General features: G+C 39.7%; 1 protein-coding gene and 1 long non-coding RNA gene across 4 annotated transcripts in view; one reads left to right on the top strand and one right to left on the bottom strand.

The window, feature by feature from the left end:
- The window catches only part of LOC143940719 (uncharacterized), a 60,671-nt gene that overhangs the window by 34,299 nt on the left and 1,575 nt on the right, over positions 1 to 24,797 (top strand). Inside the window, exon 2 of the long non-coding RNA XR_013263911.1 lies at positions 23,534 to 23,619. This is a non-coding gene — a long non-coding RNA (uncharacterized LOC143940719). The remainder of the gene's footprint in view (positions 1 to 23,533; positions 23,620 to 24,797) is intronic.
- ARB2A (ARB2 cotranscriptional regulator A) overlaps positions 9,078 to 24,797 on the bottom strand; it is a 793,098-nt gene continuing 777,378 nt past the window's right edge. For all 3 annotated transcript variants that reach the window (XM_077462393.1, XM_077462395.1, XM_077462394.1), the window contains one exon: positions 9,078 to 23,600. In XM_077462393.1, the coding sequence (XP_077318519.1) occupies positions 23,458 to 23,600 (143 nt within the window). In that variant the 3' untranslated portion in view covers positions 9,078 to 23,457. The remainder of the gene's footprint in view (positions 23,601 to 24,797) is intronic.

The following is a 24,797-nucleotide window of genomic DNA, read 5'->3' as shown; positions in this document are numbered from 1 at the left end:
TGTAGCGGACATTGTATCTTGTGTGCAGGCAGGTCTTAACATTCCGATCAGGGACTAAATCCTTGCACTTGCTAATGTCTGTGCTCACAGGCACGGGCCACGTGAAAACAGTGCTAAGGCAGCACTCCAACTTAGAAGTGAGCATACTTGACTTGCTCAGTTAACCCACAGTTAACTCACACTTCTTAGGGATTTATGCTACACTTTAACTGTACTCTGGCTTTTCCCTATGGATGCAGCAAATCCGAATGGGTACTTGGGAGCCTGTACCCCACTCACCAGCACAGCCTGACGTGTCACTTCACTCCCAGTGAAACTATGAGACTTCTCCCTAACACACACAAAGATCATCTCTTCACATGTTCCCAAGATTCTCCACTTCTGAGAGCCCCCACTTTCCTCTTCTATGACCTCCAGGCTAGGTACATATGATACCCTGTGGCGTGATATCAGACCATGTATGTGGGGAACTGGTTGCTATAGAGGGGGTTAAGCTTGCAAACCCCTTCACTACCAGGGCCTTCTATCACCCGTGCCAAGTCACCACCACTCCATGCTGGCTGGCTGATTTAGCACCCAGACATCACTCCAGTTACCCTTGGCAATATCTATACAGCCTCTTCTACTCCACTGCAGGTAAGACCATTGTAATTCTTCTTTACCGACTTCTCTTGATCCCCAAACTAAGCCTGTTCTTTGATACCCCATGCATTATTATTATACAGGTTTTATATAGCGCCAACAGTTTGCACAGCGCTTTACAACATGAGGGCAGACATTACAGTTACATTACAATTTGGTACAAGAGGAATCTGAGGGCCCTGCTCGTTAGAGCTTACAATCTAAAAAGGCATGCATCCCTTTCCAAGGAACTTCCGAACAGGCACTTTCATGAAACCTTAGAACTGTTACTTGAAACTTGTTCAGATACAAAGCCATATAGTATAGCCAACAGTCTCTCACAGATTCTACACAACATACCTTCAAATAGAGGAAAGCCCTTTAAGAACATAAATCCATTTTCATTACCCCAACTGGATACCAACCAAGGGGGGCCCCCCAAAAAGTCAAAGCAGAGTTGCATGTGGCTTCTGTCCTCCTTGCAATTTCACATCCAAGGATCCAGCTAGGTTGCCTCCCCTTGTTTTTATAGCCCTTCAGAAAACGGAAGAGCCATGAAGACCTAGGAGTTGGCACTTTAACTCCTTCCTGACTTCTGGGAAGCCTGATAACCAGAACACACTAAACATATTTATCCAGGAAAAACACTGCAGAAATACAACATGAGGTAGAACTTGGTAAAGTAGGCACCTACTTACATGTGTATCATACAAATCAACCAATTGTATCAAAACCAATGTACTGTAATGGTTGCCTCTGTACGAGTGTTCAGGGAATGGAGCAGTGGTGGCTGGTCCTCAAAATTTTTGGGGGGGCGCAAACATAATGAAAAATTCAGAAAAAAAAACATCAATTGCAGTCTCACTGTGCCATCAAACGCTGCCACTGTGCCATGAAACTCTGCCACTTTGCCCATGAAACGCAGCCACTTTGACCATCAAGCGATGCCACCATGCCCCAAATGCTGCCACTGTTCCCATCAAACGCTGCCTCTCTGCCCCAAATGCTGCCATTGTTCCCATCAAACGCTGCCACTGGGCCCATTAAATGCTGCTGCCACTGTGCCCATTAAATGCTGCCACTGTGCCCCAAGTGCTGCCACTGTACCCCAAATTTTGCCACTGTGCCCCAAATGTTGCCACTGTGCCCCCGTCTGCCCGGCACTTACCTTGTCTCGGGTGGGCAGCTGGTGATGCCAGCAGGTGGTGAGCAGTGTCCGGTGTCCTCCATTTCATCCCGACCCGATGCCTTCTCCCGCCCACTACTCCTCTCATCTTCTGCAATGATTGGATGCCTGGTAGGCGTCCAATCACAGCACCTGTGATTTCCGCTAATCAGGTGACAGGTAACACAGACCTGGCTGAGAGGCGGTTCAGTGTTAGGGAAGCGATGAATTTGCTTTTCTAACACAACACTGTATAAACAGTGAATGCACAACATTCCGCCCGCTGTTTACCATTTTGGAAGCCTATTAGAGCCCACGGCTCTAATCAGGACGCCAATTAGAGCTGACAGCTCTAATCAGGTGCTTCCAAAAACACCCCCGGCGTGGTAATTCAGATGCCCGGCGCACGACAAGGGGCTGGACACCTGAATAGGGGGCGGCAGCAGTGACAATAGATAGATTCATGCAATACATGAATCTATCTATTGGTGATAGAGCAGTGCAGGAGAGAGGAGGTGGTGCTCCTGAGCCCTCTATGGACGCACCGCCACTGGAATGGAGCATAGTGTAGCATCATCTGTAGTAGTCCCGTAGCCTACTGGTACATGGCTGCCCCCAGGAATGTCATTCACTGGCAAGGAAATACACGAGGCTGAAGAAAAGAAGAACAAGAGAGTTCCCATGGTTCTGCGATTGCAGGGGATAGTTAAAACTGTTGTCTTGCAAGAATGTAATCAGTGGGAAGGGATGAGTCAGTTCAGGTGGATTGCAGGGACATGGTCAGCAAACAGGCAAAGGATAGGTGCAGACAGCAGGCAGAAATGTGGTCAATAAACAGGACAGGGTAAGTACAGGCAGCAGACAGAGGCAACATTGCACTGGTCTGGCGGTGATCAGGATCAATGTTGTTGGCTGCACTGATCTGGTGACACTGGGACAGGTGTGACAGTGATCAGGAACACTGTTACTGGCTGCACTGGTCTGGTGACACTGGGACAGGTGTGACAGTGATCAGGAACACTGTTACTGGCTGCACTGGTCTGGTGACACTGGGACAGGTGTGACAGTGATCAGGAACACTGTTACTGGCTGCACTGGTCTGGTGACACTGGGACAGGTGTGACAGTGATCAGGAACACTGTTACTGGCTGCACTGGTCTGGTGACACTGACACTGGTGTGGCAACAACCAGGAATGCTGTTGCTGGCTTACACTGATCTGGTGACACTATAAATGGTGTAGCTGTGATCAGGAACACGGTTGCTAGCTTACACTGATGTGGCGACACTGGGAACTAGTATATGACAGCAATGAGGAACACTGTTGCTGGCTTACACTTGTCTGGTAACACTGGAACTTGTGTGGCAGTGATCAGGAACACTGCTGCTGGCATACTGTAGTCTGGTGACATTACGACACCCTACAGGATGTGCATGAGGCGTGTGATCAGGAGGATGCTTTAATACAGCAGTTAAGCAACATTTCTTCTGGGCACCTTCAGTGCATCCCTCCACCATGTCACACACAGCCTCTTATTAGAATTGGTGACCCCAAGTTATAGGTGGCCTATACAAGCTCAGAGGTGTGTGGGCCTTGCATCAAATGATCTTTACAATAAGAGGAACCGACTCCAGCGTGCACAATGACGTCAGCACAGGCTCCCCCCCGAGTAAGGTGTGTGATGATAATGAGGTCTGTGTGGAGACAATGGGGAAGTGATACTGAACACAATGCCATCCTCATTTTCCTCCAAATTCACAAGTCAGTAACAAAATGTTTATGCCAGGCAGCCATGAAAGGTGACATATTTGCCAAAATTGAAAAGAAATTGAAATTGGTGTGGCGCTGCCAGAAATTATAATATTTCAGTGGGGTTTCAAGTAATGACTATCTATAATTCACCTCCATTTATTGAGCGTGCACTGTAAACAAACCTCATATGCATGTGAAATAATTTAAAGACAAACACCTCCCTCATATACGTGGTATAATAAATATATAATGATGTATTGCATACCAAAACTATAGTACACCTCATCGTTTCTGGCAGCGCTACACCAATTACAATTTCTTTTCCATTTATACGTTTCTTTTTGGTAAAAGTTTTGGTGCAGGCAGCTGCCGCTCATTCACTCCATAGCACAGAATTAATCTTCACAAACTTGCCAAAATACAGTTCAAGCTAAAAGAAATGGAGAGACATTTTAAAAATCAAATGGCCAGGGTCTTCAAAGGATAGTTTTAGGAATACGCCTGAGATATTAACCTATAGCTGAACTCATAGCTGATACATTTCAAACTCTCTATTCATATTTAATAACTCCTATGGTAATGGAGTTACCTTTCTGGAAAGTGGCTACACTAATGTGGAAGATACTGCTCACACAACAAACATGCCTATATTACAAGGTTCAGTAGGCTAAAAAAAGCCCATTAGACCTCAAGGGAGAAAAACACATCATAGAGCTGTCAATTTTGGTGTTCAAGAATTCATAGTTGAATTCTGGTAATACTATGCTGGTGTTTGTATTGTGAAACCTTCTCATATGGAAATATTGATGCACCCAATATGGTTGGCATTAAGGGTGTGTCCACAGGGCCTAACAAAATACTCAAGCACACCTACAACACACACCCCAGACCCATTGATTAGGTGGATTTATCTCTGCAACATCCTCTACAGGGGCAAGAAAAGCAAGCTGGCACAGTGAGCCTGGTATCCAACACCAAATCTAAGAAGCAAAGTCCTGGAGTCCTTTATGGAACTACCACTCAAGAAGGATGGCAATTATTAGGTCAGGAAGGAAGCTATAATCAGAAAGGATCCTTGCCCCCAAGGGGTCTACCATAAGAAATACAAGTCCTTGCAGAAAGGACTTGCAGTCACTTACATATCTACTCACCACATTTCGCCAGTGAACTGAAAAATGATTCTTTTGAGTGCCTGGAGGACCTGATGATCCAGTAAAAACTCATACACATTTGTCCCACAGAAGTCCAACAGTTTATGTTGGAGCACAAACCTGAGTCTGTCAAGGTAGCAGCAGAAATAGCAGATACCTAGTGGCTGGAAAGAAGGGGGTACATAGATAAAATTTATGGGCAAGTAGACTTTACGTGGTGCTAGCATGGATTCCAATACACAACTTCCACAAAACCAACTATTCTTTTATTTAATAGCATAAATATAAAATTATTATTGCTAACGGCAACCCCTTTACATACCTGTGAGCCAAAGTATATATATATAAAGGACACAAAGTAATCAGTACAAAAATCAAATTAATAAAATACACTGTGTATCTGATTAATAAAGTGCACAATAAAATAAAGAAATGTCCATAATAATCATATGTGAACAAATCTTCTTGTGTATGCTCCAACACCATGAAAAATAAAGTGCACACCTGCTTCAATAAACTTGCTTAAAGTGGAAGTAAACCCATGGATTTAAACAGTTAAAAAAAAAAGTCATGCCAGGAATGCTAACTGCACATTGGCTGTGCTCTCAGCCAAACTATCAAACCATCCAATGGCTGGTGTCATAACAAATCACATGTGCAGCACCATAGCAGTTGAAGATTAAACAGAAGCAAAGATGGCAGCTTCCTTGACTGAAAACGATAGGGGAGTTTACTTCCACTTTAAAGTGCTTCACCCGAAGTGATAACAAAATGCACTCACCAGATCGTCCCAGCCACACAGTGACCTAAAAGCATGACTAATGGCAAGGACTCCTTCATTCAATGCTGTAGCTCCTTTATGCATCCCATCAAGCAAGTTTATTGAAGCACCTGTGCACTTTATTTTTCACAGTGTTGAAGCCCCAAGGTGTCCGCACACATGTTGGTCTGTGCAGAGGAGTGAAGCTGGGAGTGCTGAGTGTGCCAGCCCGGGGTGCCTCTCCTCAAGCTGCCTATATTGATTGCACAAAGTGGGGCCTGGGCCTTGGGCCTCTCACTCCTCAATGCCCATCATATGCAGCCTGATCAGTGCCCATCAATGCAGCCTAATCAGTGTCCAGCAAATTTAGCCTTACCAGTGCCCAGCAATGCATCCTTACCAGTGCCCGTCAAATGTAGCCTTACCAGTGCCCAGCAATATATCCTGGATTTGAATACCTTGGCCCTCCCATTCTCCCCTCTCTCGGTCCTCCTCCTCCTCCAGCAGCTGCCGTTACAAGGTCCCACTTCCTATAATACATGCCACATCATTGGATCAGTGTTCGGGCTATCGCTGGGGTCTAGGAAGACCAACTTTGTTACAGTGGCCACTGGTGGAGAAAAAAGACAGAGGAAGGGGAGGAGGGGCGCACCGGGATAACACTCCTCAATATGTGGCACCCAGGGAGCAGACCACCCACCGTTGGCATGGACGCCCATCCCTTTCCGCACACCCACACTGCCTGCCACAGCTTGCAGTCTTGCAGACGCAGCTGTGAGAAAAGTACAGGAACGCCATTCCCATGCCTTCCTGCGGGACTTGAGCTCTGCATAGGGCTTTATGGAAGAAAGACACATCAAGGTTTATTTTCTAAAACTGGAGAGCGCACAATCAGTTTCACTTCTGCATAAAAACCAATCAGCTCCCAGGTTTTCTTGCAACTTTAGAGTGGATTTAATCTTCAAGTGATCCAAATTCTGCACTGTACAGACACCTTTCACTCAGGTATTTGTTCACTTTTAAGCTTTTAAACTAATATTTTTGAAATTGCTATTGTTGATTATGTCTTTGTTGTAGTACCTTTTCTGTGAATATTTCTTTCCCCTGTCTTCTTTTGTTTTTTATATGATGATTACAATTTGTTAAGTTGAATCTCTGAATGCTCTAACTGGAAATTAGGAATTCTGCCTCTTTAAAGAAGCTACCATAGTGTGAACTCTTGTTACATTCCTGAGTGTGGTAAATGAGTGGCACAGACATATTTAAAAGGTTCCAGTTGTAACAATGGATGCAGTGAATGGTGCATGATTCTCTTAAAATGTGTGGTGGGTACAGGGAATGGTGGACTGCTTAGTTTACCTTCCCACATGATGGACACTCTCAGCCTGCTGGTGTTCAGTTCAGTTTGTTGTCTTGTGAGCAAGAAATGTCTGCACAAGGTAAGGCTGAGGTTGTAAAACTCACAAAGTGAACCTTTCTTCACTTTGAATATTGAATCATGAGCGAGGCAAATTAAGAAAAACAAGACCAGTATATTTGGGTATTAAAGTAAACACAATGGGGTTTATTTACTAAATCTGGAGAGTACAAAATCAGGCTCACTTCTGCATAGAAATCAATGAGCTTCTAACCTCAGCTTGTTCAATTGAGCTTTGGCAATAAAACCTGGAAGCTGATTGGCTTTATTGCAGCAGTGAGCCTGATTTTGCACTCTCCTGCTTTAATAAATAAACCCTGATACCACCTTATCTACCACTATTCACTTTTAAAAGTAAACATTCACTTTTTATATGAAAAGCCTCTTCCTTGAATAAATTAACCTCAGAGTTCTGGTCAAGCATTTAGGAGTGACACATTGAAGCTGATTAACACAAGTAGACTGTTTATTTTGAAAAAAGTGAATGTTCTTTGAGATTAGGAAATACGATGAAGCTGTGTTCATGTCAACCAATCATGTGCTGGCAAACCTTTTTTTTAAATAATTTCCCTCAAACACGATTGGTTATTGGAAGTGACTATAACCACTTTACCACCGTAAGATTTACCCCCTTTTTTGTGATACGGCACTGCGTTACTTTAACTGACAATTACACGGCCATGCGACGCTGTACCCAAATAAAATGTCCTTTTTTTCCCCCACAAATAGAGCTTTCTTTTGATGGTATTAGATCACCTCTGTATTTTTTATTTTTTGAACTATAAACAAAGAATGGCCGAAATTTTGAAAAAAACCCCCACAATATCTTTTACTATAAGATTTACCCCCTTTTTTGTGATACGGCACTGCGTTACTTTAACTGACAATTACACGGCCATGCGACGCTGTACCCAAATAAAATGTCCTTTTTTTCCCCCACAAATAGAGCTTTCTTTTGATGGTATTAGATCACCTCTGTATTTTTTATTTTTTGAGCTATAAACAAAGAATGGCCGAAATTTTGAAAAAAACCCCCACAATATCTTTTACTATAAAACATATCCAATAGAAAATATGTAAAAAAAAAAATCAAAATTTCTTCATCGATTTAGGCCAATATGTATTCTGCTACATATTTTTGGTTAAAAAAAAGTCTCAAAAGCGTCTATTGTTGGTTTGCACAAAATTTAGTGTCTAAAAACTATGGGATTTTTTTTTTTTTACTAGTAATGGCAGTGATCAGCGACTTATAGAGGGACAGTGGACAAATCGGACACCTGACACTATTTTTGGGAACCAGTGAAACAAATTCAGTGATCAGTGCTAAAAATATGCACAGTCACTGTACTAATGACACCAGGAAGGAGTTATCATCAGGGGTGATCAAAGGGTTAAATATGTGCCTATCTAATGTTTGAGTGTAGTGGGGGAGGTGCTTACTAGTGGAAGGCATAGATTGGTGTTCCTGCTTTACAGAGACACAGGATTCCCTACTGACAGAACGGCAATCTGCCTAGTTTACATAGGCAGACTGCTGTTCTGCCTGTGTACAGAACAATCAGCGGCTGCTGCTGATCAGCTCCTGCTGTGCAAAATAACAGTGGGAGCGAGCCTCCAAGAGTGCGCACTCCTGCCTGATACCCAGAAGTGCAGGATGTCACATATATATGTGATCCTGCGCAATGCGGCTGTTCTGTAGCAGTAAATCTGCTATGGAGCAGTCAGCAAGTGGATAAGTTCACCTTATATACCAACGTCTTCAGTAATTCACCCCCCTTATCTCCAGTATGAGCTGTGGGGGTATTGCTATCATTTCACAAGAGGCAACACAAAGAGGTTGTTTTACTAAAACTAGAGCACTGAGAATCTGGTGCAGCTGTGCACGGTAGCCAATCAGCTTCTAACTTCAGGTTGTTCAATTAAGCTTTGCCAATAAAACCTGAAAGCTGATTGGTTTCTGTGCAGAGCTGCACCAGATTTTGCACTCAACAGTTTTAGTAAATCAGCCCTAGTCTCCTGAGTAAAAAAATAAATAGGAGAGAAACAAAAGCTCAGCCATAATATTAGTCTGTTTTCAATATTGTTGCATGCAACGCTACCAAGCATTGATGTTGGTTTATTAATGGTCATAATACCAATGAACCTCATCTTTGTCCTCATAAATGTGCAATCATAGCATGAAACAAATGAAAGAAGACAATTCACATCATATTACAAGAGCAAATGTTTATTTCAGTAAGTGTAACCAGAAATATACACTGTAGGAAGTTTTGGTGCTTTACAAATTGAAACATAAGCAAATACCACAAGTCAATCCAGAGCATGAGTGTGGGATATACAAAAGGGTCATACTTAAAATAACATCCAAACATTTGTACAGATTTCTCAGCAAATTGTAGAAACAACCCAATAGGTGAGCTTGGCACTAGTTAGATCTCTCTGGGTTTAGAATTGTCCAGAGAAAGTGTAAACAGGGTGAAAAAGAAAGATTGACATCTACATACACTAAATAATAGAAACAATGATACATCAGAGCCCAGCTGTGGGTTGGAATGACAAGGATTGTATCAGTATGGATTTATAAATCGTAACCTATAATATATAAGGGTCATACACTTGACTTTTCTTGTTAGGAAAATCATTGGGCACAGGAAAAAGATCCACTTAGACAACTATACCAGTTTATAAGAAGGGAGCGCAGGCAAGGAAAAAAATATTTATATGTTTATTTGGGATTGTACACAAAAGGAAGGTTATTGTGAAGGTCAAATTCTAAAAGGACTAATTAGAATTCCGATTTTAAGAGCAGACCTTAAAACCATATTTCTGATGTATTGACATGGGTTACTATAGTCCATGGTTTTATCAGTACTCAAATAGAAATTTTTTATATTTCTGTTCAATTTTTTTCTTTTTTAATAATTTCATTAAATGTCAATATAATGGTAAAGTAAAAAAAAAAAAAAAAAAAAAAAAAAAAGTACTTAAATGTTCATACTTACAGTGCGAAAAACATTTCTCTAACATAAGAGTCAGCTGCTCCTCTGTACAAAGGTAAGTTGCCTCTCATAGGAATGAGTGTGGAGGATCTAGGCATCTGTCTTAAAGCAGTAGTACACTCAAACTATTTTTTTAATAAATTTGGAGTAGAGGCAAGTAATGGTATATGTGGAGAATTCGATCTCTCCACATGACAAAAGGGATGCAGTTACACTACAATTTAAGCATCTAAGGAGTCAAACTTGATTTTTATACAATTACATTCTGCAGGTATAAACATTAAAGTGCTTTTATTAATACGTATGTAGTTCACAATTACTGGAATTTCTTGGACTAACATTTCTGCAAGGACTTATTTACAGCAGTGTATTTTGAACATTTATTCAAATAAAACATCATTCCTGCTGAAAAAAGTAATTTAACTGTATGAAGTAAACAACATGCATTAACAATATAAAAAGATAACTTGAAACAGAGGGACATGCATTCTAATGCACATGTCAGCAGTTGTATTTATACTAGTTCAAAAAGTTATGACATTTGCAGGCACTAAAGTATGCCTGCAAGCTGCATTACAGGAGCACTTTTGAGAATAAACCCTAAAGAAATATATGTGCTATTTTTATTTATGAAGCCTCAATGTGAACTATGCTCCTCTGTTAGACACACTGGGTGTTGTCTGTATGTTCCCTTGCAGTGAAATCATAATGGTTGCCCTTTCATAGGAGTTTGCAGACATACCTGTTATTTTAGTAGAGTACTGGAGCTTGTTTTACATTCACACTATAATCCATGCACCATAAAGCAATACCCAACGTATTGGCTACGCCTCTGGTATTCAGTAGGCAGCAAGCCTAATTTTTCTTCTTTCAAGGGGTTCCTCCTAACTATACATGCATATCATAGTTACATATTGGGTAAGGTTTAATAAAGATAATAGTCCATCCAGTTCAACCGATGTTGGTGTGTGTTCGTGTAGATAATCTTTTCCCATATCCCCATATTGGTCTCTATGATGCATGTTCAAGAGTCTTTTAAAACTATCAATACTTCCTGGCAATACCACCGATTGTGAAAGAGCGTTCCACATCCTAACCGCCCTGACAGTGAAAAACCCCCTAAGCATCTTAAGGTTAAACCGCTCTTTACCAGTCTCATCGTGCGGCAACGTATCGTGTCACACACCCGAGACTGAATAATTTTCTACCTACGCTGGAATCACCATTGAGATATTTGTATACTGCTATCATATTTTCTCTCAAGCGTTTCTTCTCCAGGAAGAATTATCTTAGTGCTTGTAGTTGTTCCCTGTAATTGAGGTCCCTTATTAATTTTGTTGCCCTTTTCTGGACTCTCACCAGCTCCAGAAAATCCTTCCAGATGTTCCCCCCTCACACACCTGGGCTCTCTCATTCCACAGAGAGGTCTGAGTGACAAGCCGGAATTGGCTTTGATTGGGTCTCGGCTATGGTAACCCAGAAGCAACATCATGATATCACGTCCGGTTTACTCGGGAACCAACGACGCCAGTTTTCAAAAATCAAAGGTATTCAAAAATGACGATCTTGTTTTTTTTAATGCTTTCAAGTGCAGAGGAGGGGTTTGGGGACTAATAGACCCTAGATCCCTCCAAAAAAAGTACCTGTCACTTGCCTATTGCTGTCATAGGGATGTTTACATTTCTTGTGGACAGCAATAAAAGTGATAAAAAAATATTAAAATAAGAAAAAAAATAAAAAAAATAACTTAAAGCGCACCATCCTTCTATGCTCACGTGCAGAAGCCAATGTATACATAAGTCATGCCCACATTTGTAAACAGTGTTCAAACCACACTTGTGAGGTATGGCTGCAATCGCTAGAGCGAGAGTAGTAATTCTAGTGCAAGACCTCCTATAACTCTAAACATGTAACCTGTAAGATTTTTTTAAAGTGTCGGCTATGGAGATTTTCAGGTACCATAGTTTGTTGCCATTCCATGAGCGTTCACAATTTTAAAGCATGACATGTTAGGTATCTATTTATTTGGTGCAACATTATCTTTCACATTATACAAAAAAAATTGGGCTAACTTTACTGTTTTTTATTTTTATTCTTTAAAAGCAAATATAATATGACATAAAATATTGCAACGACCGCCATTATATTCTCTAGGGTCTCTGCTAAAAAAAGATATAATGTTTATGGGTTCTAAGCAATTTTCTAGCAAAAAATACTAATTTTAACTCGTAAAGAACAAATGTCAGAAAAAGGCTTGGTCTTCAAGTGGTTAATTTATTTAGGCCCTCTTGTAAGGTTTCTATATCCTGCTGTGATGTTATTGCCCTACTAATTTTTGTGTCATAATCAAACACTAAGATTGAGCTATTTATCCCATGCTCTATATTATTTATAAATAAGTTAAACAGAATTGTTCCCAGGACAGAGCCTTGGGGTACCGCACTTACCACTCGCTCCCATCTATAGCTGGCTATCGCAGTAAGAAGCATTGGAAGGCTAACAACAGGTACAAACAAGGCCAAGGATAAATCCAAGGGAAAAACCAAGCTCAACTTACTACCAGCCTTCAGACAACCACCAGGGCTGGTGGTAAGTTAAGCTTGGTTTTCCCCTGGCAATAGTCAGCTATAGATGGGAGCAAGGGCGTCTTTTTTGTATCACTGTCATGTTTTTTGGTCAATCAACGCACTGACACCTTTGCAGCTATTGTGCTATATGCTGGGTGTTCAGTGTGCCCGTGTCTTTAAAAAGGGGTGGCTCCCCTTCAGTCCACCTGCTCTCACCTATCCATCAGAATGCATGTGCCTCCACTGTGGGGAAACCTATAAATTAGTGTTAGGTACCACAGATACCGGGGTGCCTTGACGAGGCTCTGTCGTTTACGCGTGCATTTGCAAATGTGTGCTGACTAAACCCCTGCTTTTAACGCATACTGTTAGACAGGTTATTTGTCTGTCTGCAGGCTGGTGGTAAGTTAAAGCGGAGTTCCGGTTAAAAAAAAATAAAAATGAAAGCCAGCAGCTACAAAAGCTACAAATATTGCAGCTGCTGACTTTTAATAATCTGACACTTACCCGTCCCAGGGTCCAGTGATGCGGGGGATCAAAGCCCTGCTTGTCGCCCCCTCCGATCTGCGGAGCTGGCATTGTAACTGATCACTGATCACCAGCCAGCTGCAGCGATCTGCTCTCTTCTCCTCACCGACAACTTCGGTGTGAGGAGAGGAGAGCCGATTGCCTGGCAACTGGCTCTGTGTTTATATCACATGACGGCTGTGATTGGACACAGCTGATCGGAGATGCGCTGTGTCCGAGCGCATTGGTATTGCGCTGCTGCATGGGCATGCGCGACCCCCTCCTTCTGAAGGACGTTCCTGAACTTCTACTCAGATATGGACAATGGGCGGGTGGAAAGCGGTTAAGCATCTGTGGGGGACTATATGAAATGTTTTTGCAAAATCCAGATACACAACAGCCACAGGCCTACCTTTGTCCAGGTTGCAGCTCACTTACTCATAGAATGTTAACAGGTTGGTTTGGCAAGAACGTCCTTTCATAAATCCATGCTGATTACTACTATTGATACTGTTTTCCTCAGCAAACTCTTGGATACAGTCCCTTATCAGGTCTGTAGTTTCCAAAAATATAACTCTGCCCTTTTTTGAATATTGGTACTATTTGGGCTTTTTGCCAATCAGCTGTTACCATTCCTGTCAGTAAGCTGTCCATAAAGATTGGGAATAGAGGTCTGGCTACAACCTGACTGGGTTCTTTGAGGTCTCTAGGGTGTAAGCCATGCGGTTCTGGTGATTTGTTTCTATTTAGCTTTTCTAGTCTCTTCTGGACACCAGCCTCCATTAGCCACAAGGTTACATCCTGTGACGTATTACTAACAATACCATTGTGGTTGTTATACCCATCCTTTTCATGTTTAAAGACTGAGGAGAAGAAAGCATTTTGTACAGTTGCCTTCTCCTTGTCATCTGTAACCAACTTTCCTTCACCATCCTTTATGGGGCCAATATGCTCTGACCTTGTCTTTTTACTGTTAATATGTTAAAAAAAAAAAGATTGGGATTTTTTTTACTCTTCTCCGCTATGTGTCTCTCATAGTCTTTTTTAGCCACCCTAATTGCGTTCTTACACTCTTTGTTGCATTCGTTGTAGTGTTGGAATGAAGACAATGACACCTTTGCTTTATATTTTTTTAAAGGTCTTTTTTGTCCTTTGACTTTTTGCATTATGGTTTAGCCACCCAAATTTAATCTTCATATATTTATTGCCCATTGGAATGCACTCAGTGATCCCTTTAATTAATATGCTCCTAAAGCACTCCAATTTTTCCCCCTGTGTTCAATGTATTTAGGATTTGGTCCAATTTATAATCTTGCAATATTGGGCGCAGTTTTGAAAAGTTGGCTCGCCTGACATTTAGTCTTCTTGTACTACCCTTGTGCCTCCTTTTCCTATGATTTATACTGAATGTATTTATCCAGTAGTCGCTAGTTCCCAAGTTGTCCCGTATTTCCACATCTGTGACCAGATCTGGTCAATTTTTAATTAATAGATCTAGCAATGCATCATTTCTGATATGGGAATCCAGAAATTGATACATGAAGTTGCCCTGCAAAAAATGGCGGGTCTTTAATGAGTGAGCTGTCCTTTCTGCCCAGTCAATATCTGGGTAGTTGAAGTCCCTCATTACGAATACATTTCTCTTCCTCGCCACTAATTCTAACCGTGAAAGCAGATCAAACTCCTCCTCTTCCTTTAGATTAGGGGGCCTGTAACATACCTCCACTATTAAATTCCCCCCTTGTCCCATCCCTGATGTCATTTCTTTCTTCTACCCATGAATCATTCTTGATATATAGGCACAACCCCCCCCCCCCCCATATGCTCTCCCTGTCCTTCCGACACAAGGAATACACCTGGATATTTGCCAGAAAGTCATATCAGCTGTCAAACCAAGCTTCTGTTATTCCCATGGTGCATCTTTTTGGAAATCTGTTTAGTTTGTTTTTATATTTGAAGGTCTTCCTTTTGTTTCAAAGGCTTGTTACCAATTGTCAGTGGGTGTGTTAAAAATACGGGTGTGATTTTTCCCTCCGGCTCCCCATGTCTAAGCTCTGGGGGCAGAGTGAAACACATTGGGGGAATGGTCTGGTTTGTGCCTGGGCTGAGGCTGTCATATACCTCTATCAGGGTTTTGCAGAGATTTGCAACTTCCAGGACTTTTACCTTTTCCTTGAGGGCAGGGACTGATGTGAATGTAAAAAAAATGTAAGTACCTGTAATAAGAATACAAAATTGATACCATGTAATATTCGGTACTTGCATTTCCTAATATAATTAAAACAATTAATCGTGTGTGAATGAATACAGTGCTACATTCTTTTGTGTCTTTTACATATGCCTGAAGTTCACCTTTAAGAGGCTCAGCTGAATATACCTTTTCAACCTCAGAGATTGGGGAGCACTTGGGAGGGAATTTGTCTAACTTGTATGTATTTTCCTCCTTTGTGGGTATAAAAAAATATTTTTTGGGGTAAATTAATCAGAACGGTTTTAAAGTTCAGAAAGTATAGAAATAACCCTTTATAAATATGGGTGCCAAGTGACTAGAACACATAGTAAATGCTTAAAAGATACTTTATTACAATATGTATCAATCATTTAAAACATTATAACATACGGTATATTTACCGTATTGGGGATGTGGTACCCAAGCAACTTTCCATCAACCTTTACATAAGAAATTTCAGAAAATAATAAAGCATATATAAAACCAGTTGAAATATCTTAGTTTTCACTTAGCTTTACCTTTATAAACAGTGATGGTAAGAAATAAAACTATATCTAGACCTACTTGATAAACAACTGACCAAAGGGGATACTTGGTCAGTACTGGATTTTATACAGTGCTACATACTAAAGAAGGTTGGGAAAACTGATTTAGTTTAGTTGGACCACGACTAAATATGGCTCCAAGTAGAGGTGGACTCCAACACAACTTGTAGTATACAGATTTTCATTTGACATAGTAAGCAAGCAGAAAAGGTTCACGTTTAGTTTGGAATTATCTCTGCACAGGTCTCCAATATTTTGTATTATTACACTACTTTTGTTTTACATGAAAAGGAAATCCAGAACCATTTTTATTTTAAAAAAACAGAGCAAAGCGAATGAGTGACGGCAACTTAGAGAGCAGAATGTCAATAACAGTTTACAACTTTAACAAAGCTGTCATAGTTCAATAAAACAGACTCAAACCAGGAACATGACATAACTATAACAATTGTAATGGAGGTCAAATTCTTTGGGTCTAAAAAGTGTACATTTCCTAATATATTCCTCCACAGTGAACTGAAAGTGCTACAAAAGTTTATAATTCAACACATTTTTTCTGTAAAACAAAGTTTTCTTTTGCTTTTCTCTTTTTATAGTTTTTTTTCAGCCCTGTAGTAACCCTAATTTCATATTTTTTTCATTATTTCAACCACTAAAATATTTCTAGGTAGAAGATAATCTGTGAGTAAGCAGGAGAATCCCTGGACATAAGCTGCTGCTCCCTGACTTATGTGATGCCTATTAGATCTTGGGGTGTGAAGCTGAACCTATGCAGCTTCACTGCCTTGTTATTGGTGGTATGGTTTCTATTATCCAAGGCTTCTCAGTCACATAGACTGCTATTGCTTCTACCTAGGGTATCTTTTGAAAAAGAAAACAAAATAAAAAAAAACATGAGGTACCCACATCATTTGTTTGGCCTAGCTGGATATGTATTGGTGATTAGTATTGTTTTCTTCCAAGATGATCTATCAGTGTCCACATTGCTATACAAGCCCAAACATGTGGCAATCCACACACAACTTTTTTGTGAGAAAGCTCCTATTCTCATAGCATCCATGCAATTAGTTAGCATAGCTACCAGGATATAAAACAGTATGAAGTGTAGTTCTGTCAAATCCACTAGGGAAATGGATATAAAGTTGCAGAATAAAAATAAAGGCATAGGTAAATGCAACAGAGATATACAGTTAAAAGAAGAAACAATTCGTTGTATATTGTAAAATGTGAATTAAAAGCTTGTAATGCATTACAACTTGTAAATATATTTAAAGAGAAAATGGCAGCTGCTCAGGAGGTGCACAGTGTGGTAGGAAATTTACTAAGTATGAAATAAAAAATCCACAGAACTTTGCCTCACTAGCCAGTGAACACAACCTAATGTCTAATTTACAATAATAACAGAGGTCGCAGTTGCAGCCATTTATTATGCGCACACACATTAAAGTTCTTTAACTGCCTAACATGATGACTATGGATCTCTCATGAGCAGTTATATTGGTATGTTTTGTTTTGAAGTCAACAGCTCGGAATTTGAATATTTTGCCTTCTGCTTTTGAGAAAAAGATGTGGAACTTTAGGCCACTTTCCATATTTTATAGGTTCTTAGCTTCTTTAAAGTAGGAAGTAAAATATTTACACAGTTGAACAATTCAAAAGCATTAGCTGACAATATAAATCAGCAGTTTAAAAAGGAAAAATAAATGATCACTAAATGCATTATAATTTCTAAAAGTTCCCGGTAACACTCTTCCCCAATCATTTGAAATGCTATTACTTTATGGGTTTCACCAGTGAAAAATCATGATCAGCCACATTAATGCATTGGTAGTATTAGGCCTTCTCTTTATGAGATTGTTGCTATATTTTTCACAGTGTTGGTGCTTTCATAGTAGGAAGCACAGAGGTACCCAATGTGGTATAGGACTTCCACATATACTTTCTAATGCATGAAACTGTGACTTCTGTTTTGCAAATCAGATATAATGAATAATTATCACTTGCAAGCTGGTAGGACTATGCGCTTGGGAAGTTTTTAGTTATTTATCTCTTTATAAACTATAATCAATGCCCCCCCCCCCCCCTTCGGAAAAATGCCCTGAGGAAATTGCACCTCTTCAGTAGCTTGTGTTAAAGTGGACCTTTATTGCTTTTCTAATTTGATTAAAGCAGGCTGAGCTTATTACAGACTGATTGTATGATTTTTTACACCATTTCCTTTACATCACTAAATCATAGGAGAGCAAAACCCCACATAAACAATTTATTCAGACTACATCTCTCACAAGAGCACTATATTGTGGCCAACTTAACTGATAAATTCACCTTTTGAATATGTTACACCCATATAATGTATGTATGTAACATATTCAGCATCAGAACCCTCTTCCCCTCCTTGTGACAGTGATTCAGGGGAACTACTCCCCGCACTCGCTGTCACAATTCAAAAAGAGCGCAGCTTTGCAGGGCTGCACCTACAAGACTGTGTCACTAATTCACAGATCCCTGTGAATCAATGAACTACAAGTACAGACAAGCCTGTGAATCATTGAACTACCAGGGCTTTATTGAGCACTCTAAGTATTTAATTGAGCTTCCCGTCATTCAGTAACTGCCTGCTTGCTTCGGGGGTATGGGCAGACAGTTGCGCAGACAGCCCACAGGACCTTGGCATTACACCTACGATTTGCTGATTGTGGGTGCAATGCTTTACAGGCTCCTAAAAATAAAAAATAAAATAATAAATGCATATTTTTTTTTACCTGCAAAAATATGTGCATTTATTATTTTTTGTAAAGGTGAACTTATCTCTAAACGACTTCAACTCTGGAAGGTTTTACCCCTTGACGTCCAGGGAATTTTTTGCGATAGGGCAGAGTTGCTTTAATGGTCGTGCGACACTGTACCAACATAAAACTGTTTGTTTTTTTTGCCACAAATAGAGATTTCTTTTGGTGGTAATTGATCACCTCTGCAGTTTTTATTATTTGTGCTATAAACAAAACCGACAATTCTGAAAAAAACTAAAAACAATATTTGTTACTTTCTGCTATAAAACATATGCAATAAAAAATTTAAAAAAAATCGAATTTCCTCATCAATTAAGGCCAATACATATTCTGCCACATGTTCTTGGTAAAAGAAAATCCCAATAAGCGTATACGAGTTATGATTGGTTGCGCAAAAGTTATAGTGCCTATAAACTGTGGGCTATTTTTATGCTTATGTTTTACTAGTAATGGCAGCGATCAGCGACTTATAGTGGGACTGTGATATTGCGGCAGGCAAATCGGACACCTGACACTTTTTGGGGACCAGTGATACTAATACAATGATCAGTGCTAAAAAAAATATGCACTGTCACTGTACTAATGACACGGGCTGGGAAGGGGTTAACATTAGGAGCGATCAGAGGGTAAACTGTGTGCTAGGTTGTACTTACTCACTGTGGGGAAGGTTCTTTGACTAGGGAAAGACAAGAAGCCGTGTTCCTGCTTAGCAGAAACACAGGATCAATGCCTTCCCTTCTGACTGAACAACAATCTGCCCTGTTTACATAGGCAGATTGTCCTTCTGTCTGTGTCCTGTGTAATCAGCAGGTACTGGTGGACATCGAGTCTGTGGTACCCGCGGCTGGGCTCCTGTGTGCACCCCAGACCAGGAACTGTCAGATCATGTACTAGGTATGTGATCTGGCACAGAGTGGCCGATCTGTTGCAGTATATCTACAGTGGACAATCTGCAAGTGGTCAACATGGTTGAGCACTAAAACTACTCTAAAATATGAATGGAATGTCCCTACATTAGGTTCCCAGTCATGCACACTTGACAAGGAGATTTCACACTCCCTACTGCATTTTCAATTTAAAGCCCAAAATCCAGGCCCGTCCACCAACAGAATATTGCTCCTCCTCACCCCCTGGGTTCCCCTGCATGTATGTTTTGCTTTTTTGTATACTTATCCTTTCCATAGGTCTTTAGATGGGTGATGTGTGGGGTTCTGTCTTGCTCCTGGGCAGTCCAGGATGATGCAGACAGCAGTGCTGATGTCAGCTCCACTCGTCGCATCTTTACACAATAAGTGTAGGGTATCTTTGTGATGCCCCCTCAGTGGCCGTGCTTATGATACACCGCACCCAAAGGATGTCTTCAGTTTTTTTTAGTTGAATGGAACAATTCAAACCAGAAGACACAAGTCAACTTGTGAATAAAAAATGTACTGCGGGGAGAGCTCTAAATTGAAGATGAATATTGCAGTTAGCTGTTTTTTTTTTGTTTGTTTTTCTTCAGCAAGGGGACAATATAAAAAAAGCCTTTACGTTAGACTTTACGTTATATTATAAAAAATACAACCGGAGAAACGGGGATAAAAACATTAATCATTAATGTTTTTGCTGCAGGCTCCAAAATATAAAATGCCCACAAAATTCAACCTTTAACTGAGAAAACAGTATCTGTTCAAATGTACCTATCAGCTACACAAATGGAAGAAGTTTGTTAAAGACAAAGCCAACTTTTTTTTCTGGAACAAGTAAACTAAAGAAAGAAAACTAAATACACAACTAAAGAATGCAACAATGTTTCTACTAGGCAACCATGGCTCAGCCCATCAGATGTCTGACTGCATCGTTACCACATGACGGACACACTTTAGCCAACAAAGCTGGAGAGCTGTATATACAGGGCAGAAAACCATAGCACTACTGGGCAAAGCAACATACTTTCTATACTGGAGCTAATTAAAACTATATTTAATAAAAACAACATTAATGTGAAATACTAAACAAATCAATCCATTTTGACTTTTGCTTAGCGTTTTCAGCATTATAAAAAGTTAGAATCCATAAAAATATCTGACAAAAGGCACGTTACAAATAAATTCTGAAAATCTTCAGTGCCTTTACCCAAATATAACAAAAAAATCATAATATGCATTTTAAGTGGGTGTGAAACTAAAACAAAGCACAAAAAAAAAATGAAAAATTGAAATATTTAAATTGGAAGAAAGGCATCTGCATGTAAAAATATTTATCTAACTTTATTTTTTTCACAGTGTTTGTGATCAACATATTGTACTTTTATCGGTGACAATATTAAAAACGAAAACTATTCACAGCTTTGCTAGGATACCCGTGGCTTCCAAATGGTTAAATGAACTATGAATTTCTTTGCACGTCTTCAGACTGGACCAGTTAAAACAACATAAAACAATTTACGATTTCAAGCAAGCAGAAACTGCTATTGCATTAAAACATTTGTTCCCAATCATTCTACAGTTACCATCTGTGCTTAAAAAATGATCCAACATTAGCATACTTCTTTTAAAATAGAGCTTTTTAGATGTAAAAAAAAAAAACGAATCGTGTAACTGGGTCACTAGGGTTCAAAATTTGACCTGGGCTATTGCAAAATTTTTACAAAGCTGTAGAGCTCAGAGTACAGATGATGAGACAGCAATACTGAACAATACTAAGTCCTATGTTCTATGCAAGTCCTATGTCGTGTAACGATTGGTTGGGATTTTGGGTAGCAGAAAGATCTAGTGGCTAACTAAACTCCCACTATAAATCAGCTAAATGCATTCTAAGCACATTAGAGGATATGTTCACTTAAAAAAATCGAAATAAATGCACATTTTCTTGCAGGTAAAACAATGTACCTTTATTATTTTTTTGTAGTAGGAGCCTGTAGAGCACTGCACCTGTGATCAGCAGATGCCACGCAGGTCTCCTGCACACTGTCAGCGTATCTGTGTGCCCATACATCCCGTACAGGTAAGCTGATGCTCCCTGACAGAAAGACTCCATTAACTACCACAGCACTCCAAAGTGTTGTGGTAGTTCACTAAGAACAGCAAGCCAACAGCCGCTAAGGGTGTTGGGAGTTGTAGTTCATTCAGACACACAGAGCTGTGTGTCTGAATGACGTGGCCACGTGTGACATGTTCCTAAAGGAGAACTTTTACTTTAAAAAAAAGGCGAGCAAAGGCCTAAATTTAATTAGAAAGGAGCCACAGCTTGAGTAGAAAAACCTGTTCTCTACTAGCACGTAGCAGAGAAGGACCTATAGTCATTGTGTGGGGACAGTGGTCTCTCAGCAGAGGCCTGACATATTTCCTTGCTGACTCTCCAATCGGAAGGGAGCATGAGCTTTGCCGATTACTGAACTTTTCTACTCTAGAAAATGAGAATGAACTGAATGATTTAGCACAGCCGTTGTTTTCATGCACCTGGAATGCATATAGCAGATTTATACTGAAAAAGAAATAAGGTTTTAAAATGCACCTCCATCTTTCAAACGATTTGAAGCAGAGCAGTAAGATAGTTACTAGTACTTTTTATCCGACTTGTTCTATCATGTGTGTACAAGGCTGCTGAACTATCCATTTAATGTAGTACATAACACTTTTCTGGAATTCTTGTTGCCTTTTGCACTGTTCCACAGTAAGGGCTCCTTCATATCGAAGTGGTAAAAATCTAAAAGTGGTAAAAATCTAAAAATGGTAAAAATGTTGTAAAGGGTATAGCTGTCATTACACTGCATGTACAGTATTCCAAAATTGCACCAGGCAGGAGATCAGAGCACAATGTTCACTATTTTTAGCTGTAGTGAATGGAATTGAACCATTAAAAAAAAAAATAGTGCAGCTCTCATTTAGGGTTATATGAAACACTGAAAAATGTAGGCAATGTTTCAGAACTGCAAAATAGTTCTAGACTATAGAAAAGTACTAGAGCACAAAAGAGAACTTAGGGCATGAATCAATGCACTTTAATTATATCATTACTCTTTAAACTGCCCTGTGTAGCGACAGCCTGGATCACAAGGCTTGGAGCTTTTATAAATAAGGCCAACGTAACATCTGACCTTACCACTGTCCACAACTTCATGCTGATGACATGGCTACCATCATTATTTGAATATTTCTAATAAGACAGTACAGATAATGCAACAGCCTGTACAAGCATAATAAAAAAAATGGGAAATGGATACCAATTAAAATGTTTATTATTCCACTGCTCCGCTTTAAAATGTTAACTTCATCAAAAAGTTTATAGTTTAAAATAACTAAGCATTTGATATAATGAATACTAAGCACAAAAGATTTTAACTTTCAATACTTTGAGAACAGAACTGTAGTTAAAAGACTTCGCTGGAAATTTTACTCAGCTTGTGAAGGAAGAGTTTAAGCTTGTACATGAAACATTCTTCTACAGAAAGCTCAAAGGTACTTCAGAGAAAGAGTTAACTACAGCATGAAAAACCCCAGAATTATAATAAAGAGGGATTTTGAAGGTTAAATTGTTTTCTTTCATGTAGTGAAGGCAGTTAAACTCTTATTTGGCATTGCAGGAGTTAAGCAGGGAAGGCCACAGAGGTAAGGTGAGCGAATGGGTCCAGGGCAGTGGAATAGCAGACAAGCTATGGCATCAACTCAAAGTGTAGGGCGACGTCAGGGCAATTAGACTTGCACCATGCTGTACTGTGCAACTCTGCTGTCAGCCTTAATCTGTGCTGTGATGGGCAGCACGAAATCCAAGGAGCAGACCACAGGAAGCACAACCAGTGAACCCATATTGCTTTGACAGTTGCACTCATCTAGAAATAATGTAAAACGCTATTTAAAATGTATACATCATGACCATGTGCTTTAGGAGGAAAACAATCTAATGAAGGGCTGAGGGATTAGGATAAAAACCATTGTGATGAGGGCTGGGCAGAATCTGTACTATTTTCTTTTCTTTAAAATTCGTCACTCTTTATTCTGTTGGAACGCCTGGTAGATATTGTTTTGCTTTTTGTGTTCTTGGCTTCCAAGGCTTCCTTGAAGAACCTGAATATGGAGTTGAAGCTTTTCCATGAGGTCAGCTCGTGGCGCTCAGTGCCTGTGAAGAGATGGAATGAGTAAGTGAGAACAAATTGCTGGTTGTTTTTTCACAAACGTTGCACGCATTACCAGACAGCCTTTACCATCACTTTCCTGACATTTACATATGTACCACCAGTAATACCCAATGGGACCCATGCATCATAAATGCCCACAAAAAAAATGTTATGTTATTGTTTAAAGATGGGCAGCATTACAGAAAACATTGGGTTAGCAGTGAAGAAAACCCTAAAACCTTTCAAATGTTTGTTATGAGAGCCTTTGTATAAGGATATTTACTCACATTTACAATACCAAATCATCAATGTTAGACACTTTTTATTTTAAATAAAATACTTTTTTTTAATGCCTAGTCTACCAGCCCATAAAATGAGGACACATAAAAAAATATTTAAAAAATCATGTAACTGCAATGCTGGTGCTGTCCATAGCAACAAGCTATATCAGGTCTGTTTTATAAAGCACTTACGAAAAGTTATTAATTGTTATGAAAGGACACCTATAATCACTTCATAGGTGCCTGTAGAATGGTTTTCATAATCCATTTTCTGAATTCTACAACTGCAGAAACTTGTCAAGTTCATGTTAGCTACATAACAATGTTTTAAACATGCCTCTTGGTATATGTATAATTTAACAGTTATAAATACCATGTTTCACTTGCCAATTACTGGTAGATCCTGACTGATGATATTAGCACTGAAGCATGTTATACAGCTTTTTACATGATATGAGATGGGAAGCAGAGTATTGGTGTGATCTTGGAAGAGAATATTGTCCCTTTGCCAAGAATAACTTTTCTGTATTCTGTTACAATATCTTCTTAAACAAAATGACGTACCTTATTTACAAAAAGGTGCAAAGTGCTAATTAATTGTAACCATCTTTCATATTATCACCTTTTGTAAATAAGAGAGGCTATTATTGGTGTCAGTTTTTACAGTCAGAGGTGTCATCTTAACTTGTCATTAGTCAGGCATACTGCTTAATGTTTCAAGAAGAAACTTTCAGACAATGAAGACACTATCTTGGAGGTAAAAACTGAGCATATGTTGCAGTACGCAGCACTGATTGGCACCTAGCGCAAAAGAAAACCTTTATACTAAAAATAAATCACTGAAACACTAACTGGATATTGTCAAAACAAATAATTTACAGTTATCACGAAAAAAAATTCGATTTTTAATTTTTTTTA

This window comes from Lithobates pipiens, unplaced genomic scaffold (genome assembly GCF_037356315.1).
Source record: "Lithobates pipiens isolate NorthernLeopardFrog02 unplaced genomic scaffold, aLitPip1_a1.2 Scaffold_3, whole genome shotgun sequence".
NCBI lineage: Eukaryota > Metazoa > Chordata > Amphibia > Anura > Ranidae > Lithobates > Lithobates pipiens.
This window is presented reverse-complemented; position numbering and strand designations above follow the sequence as displayed.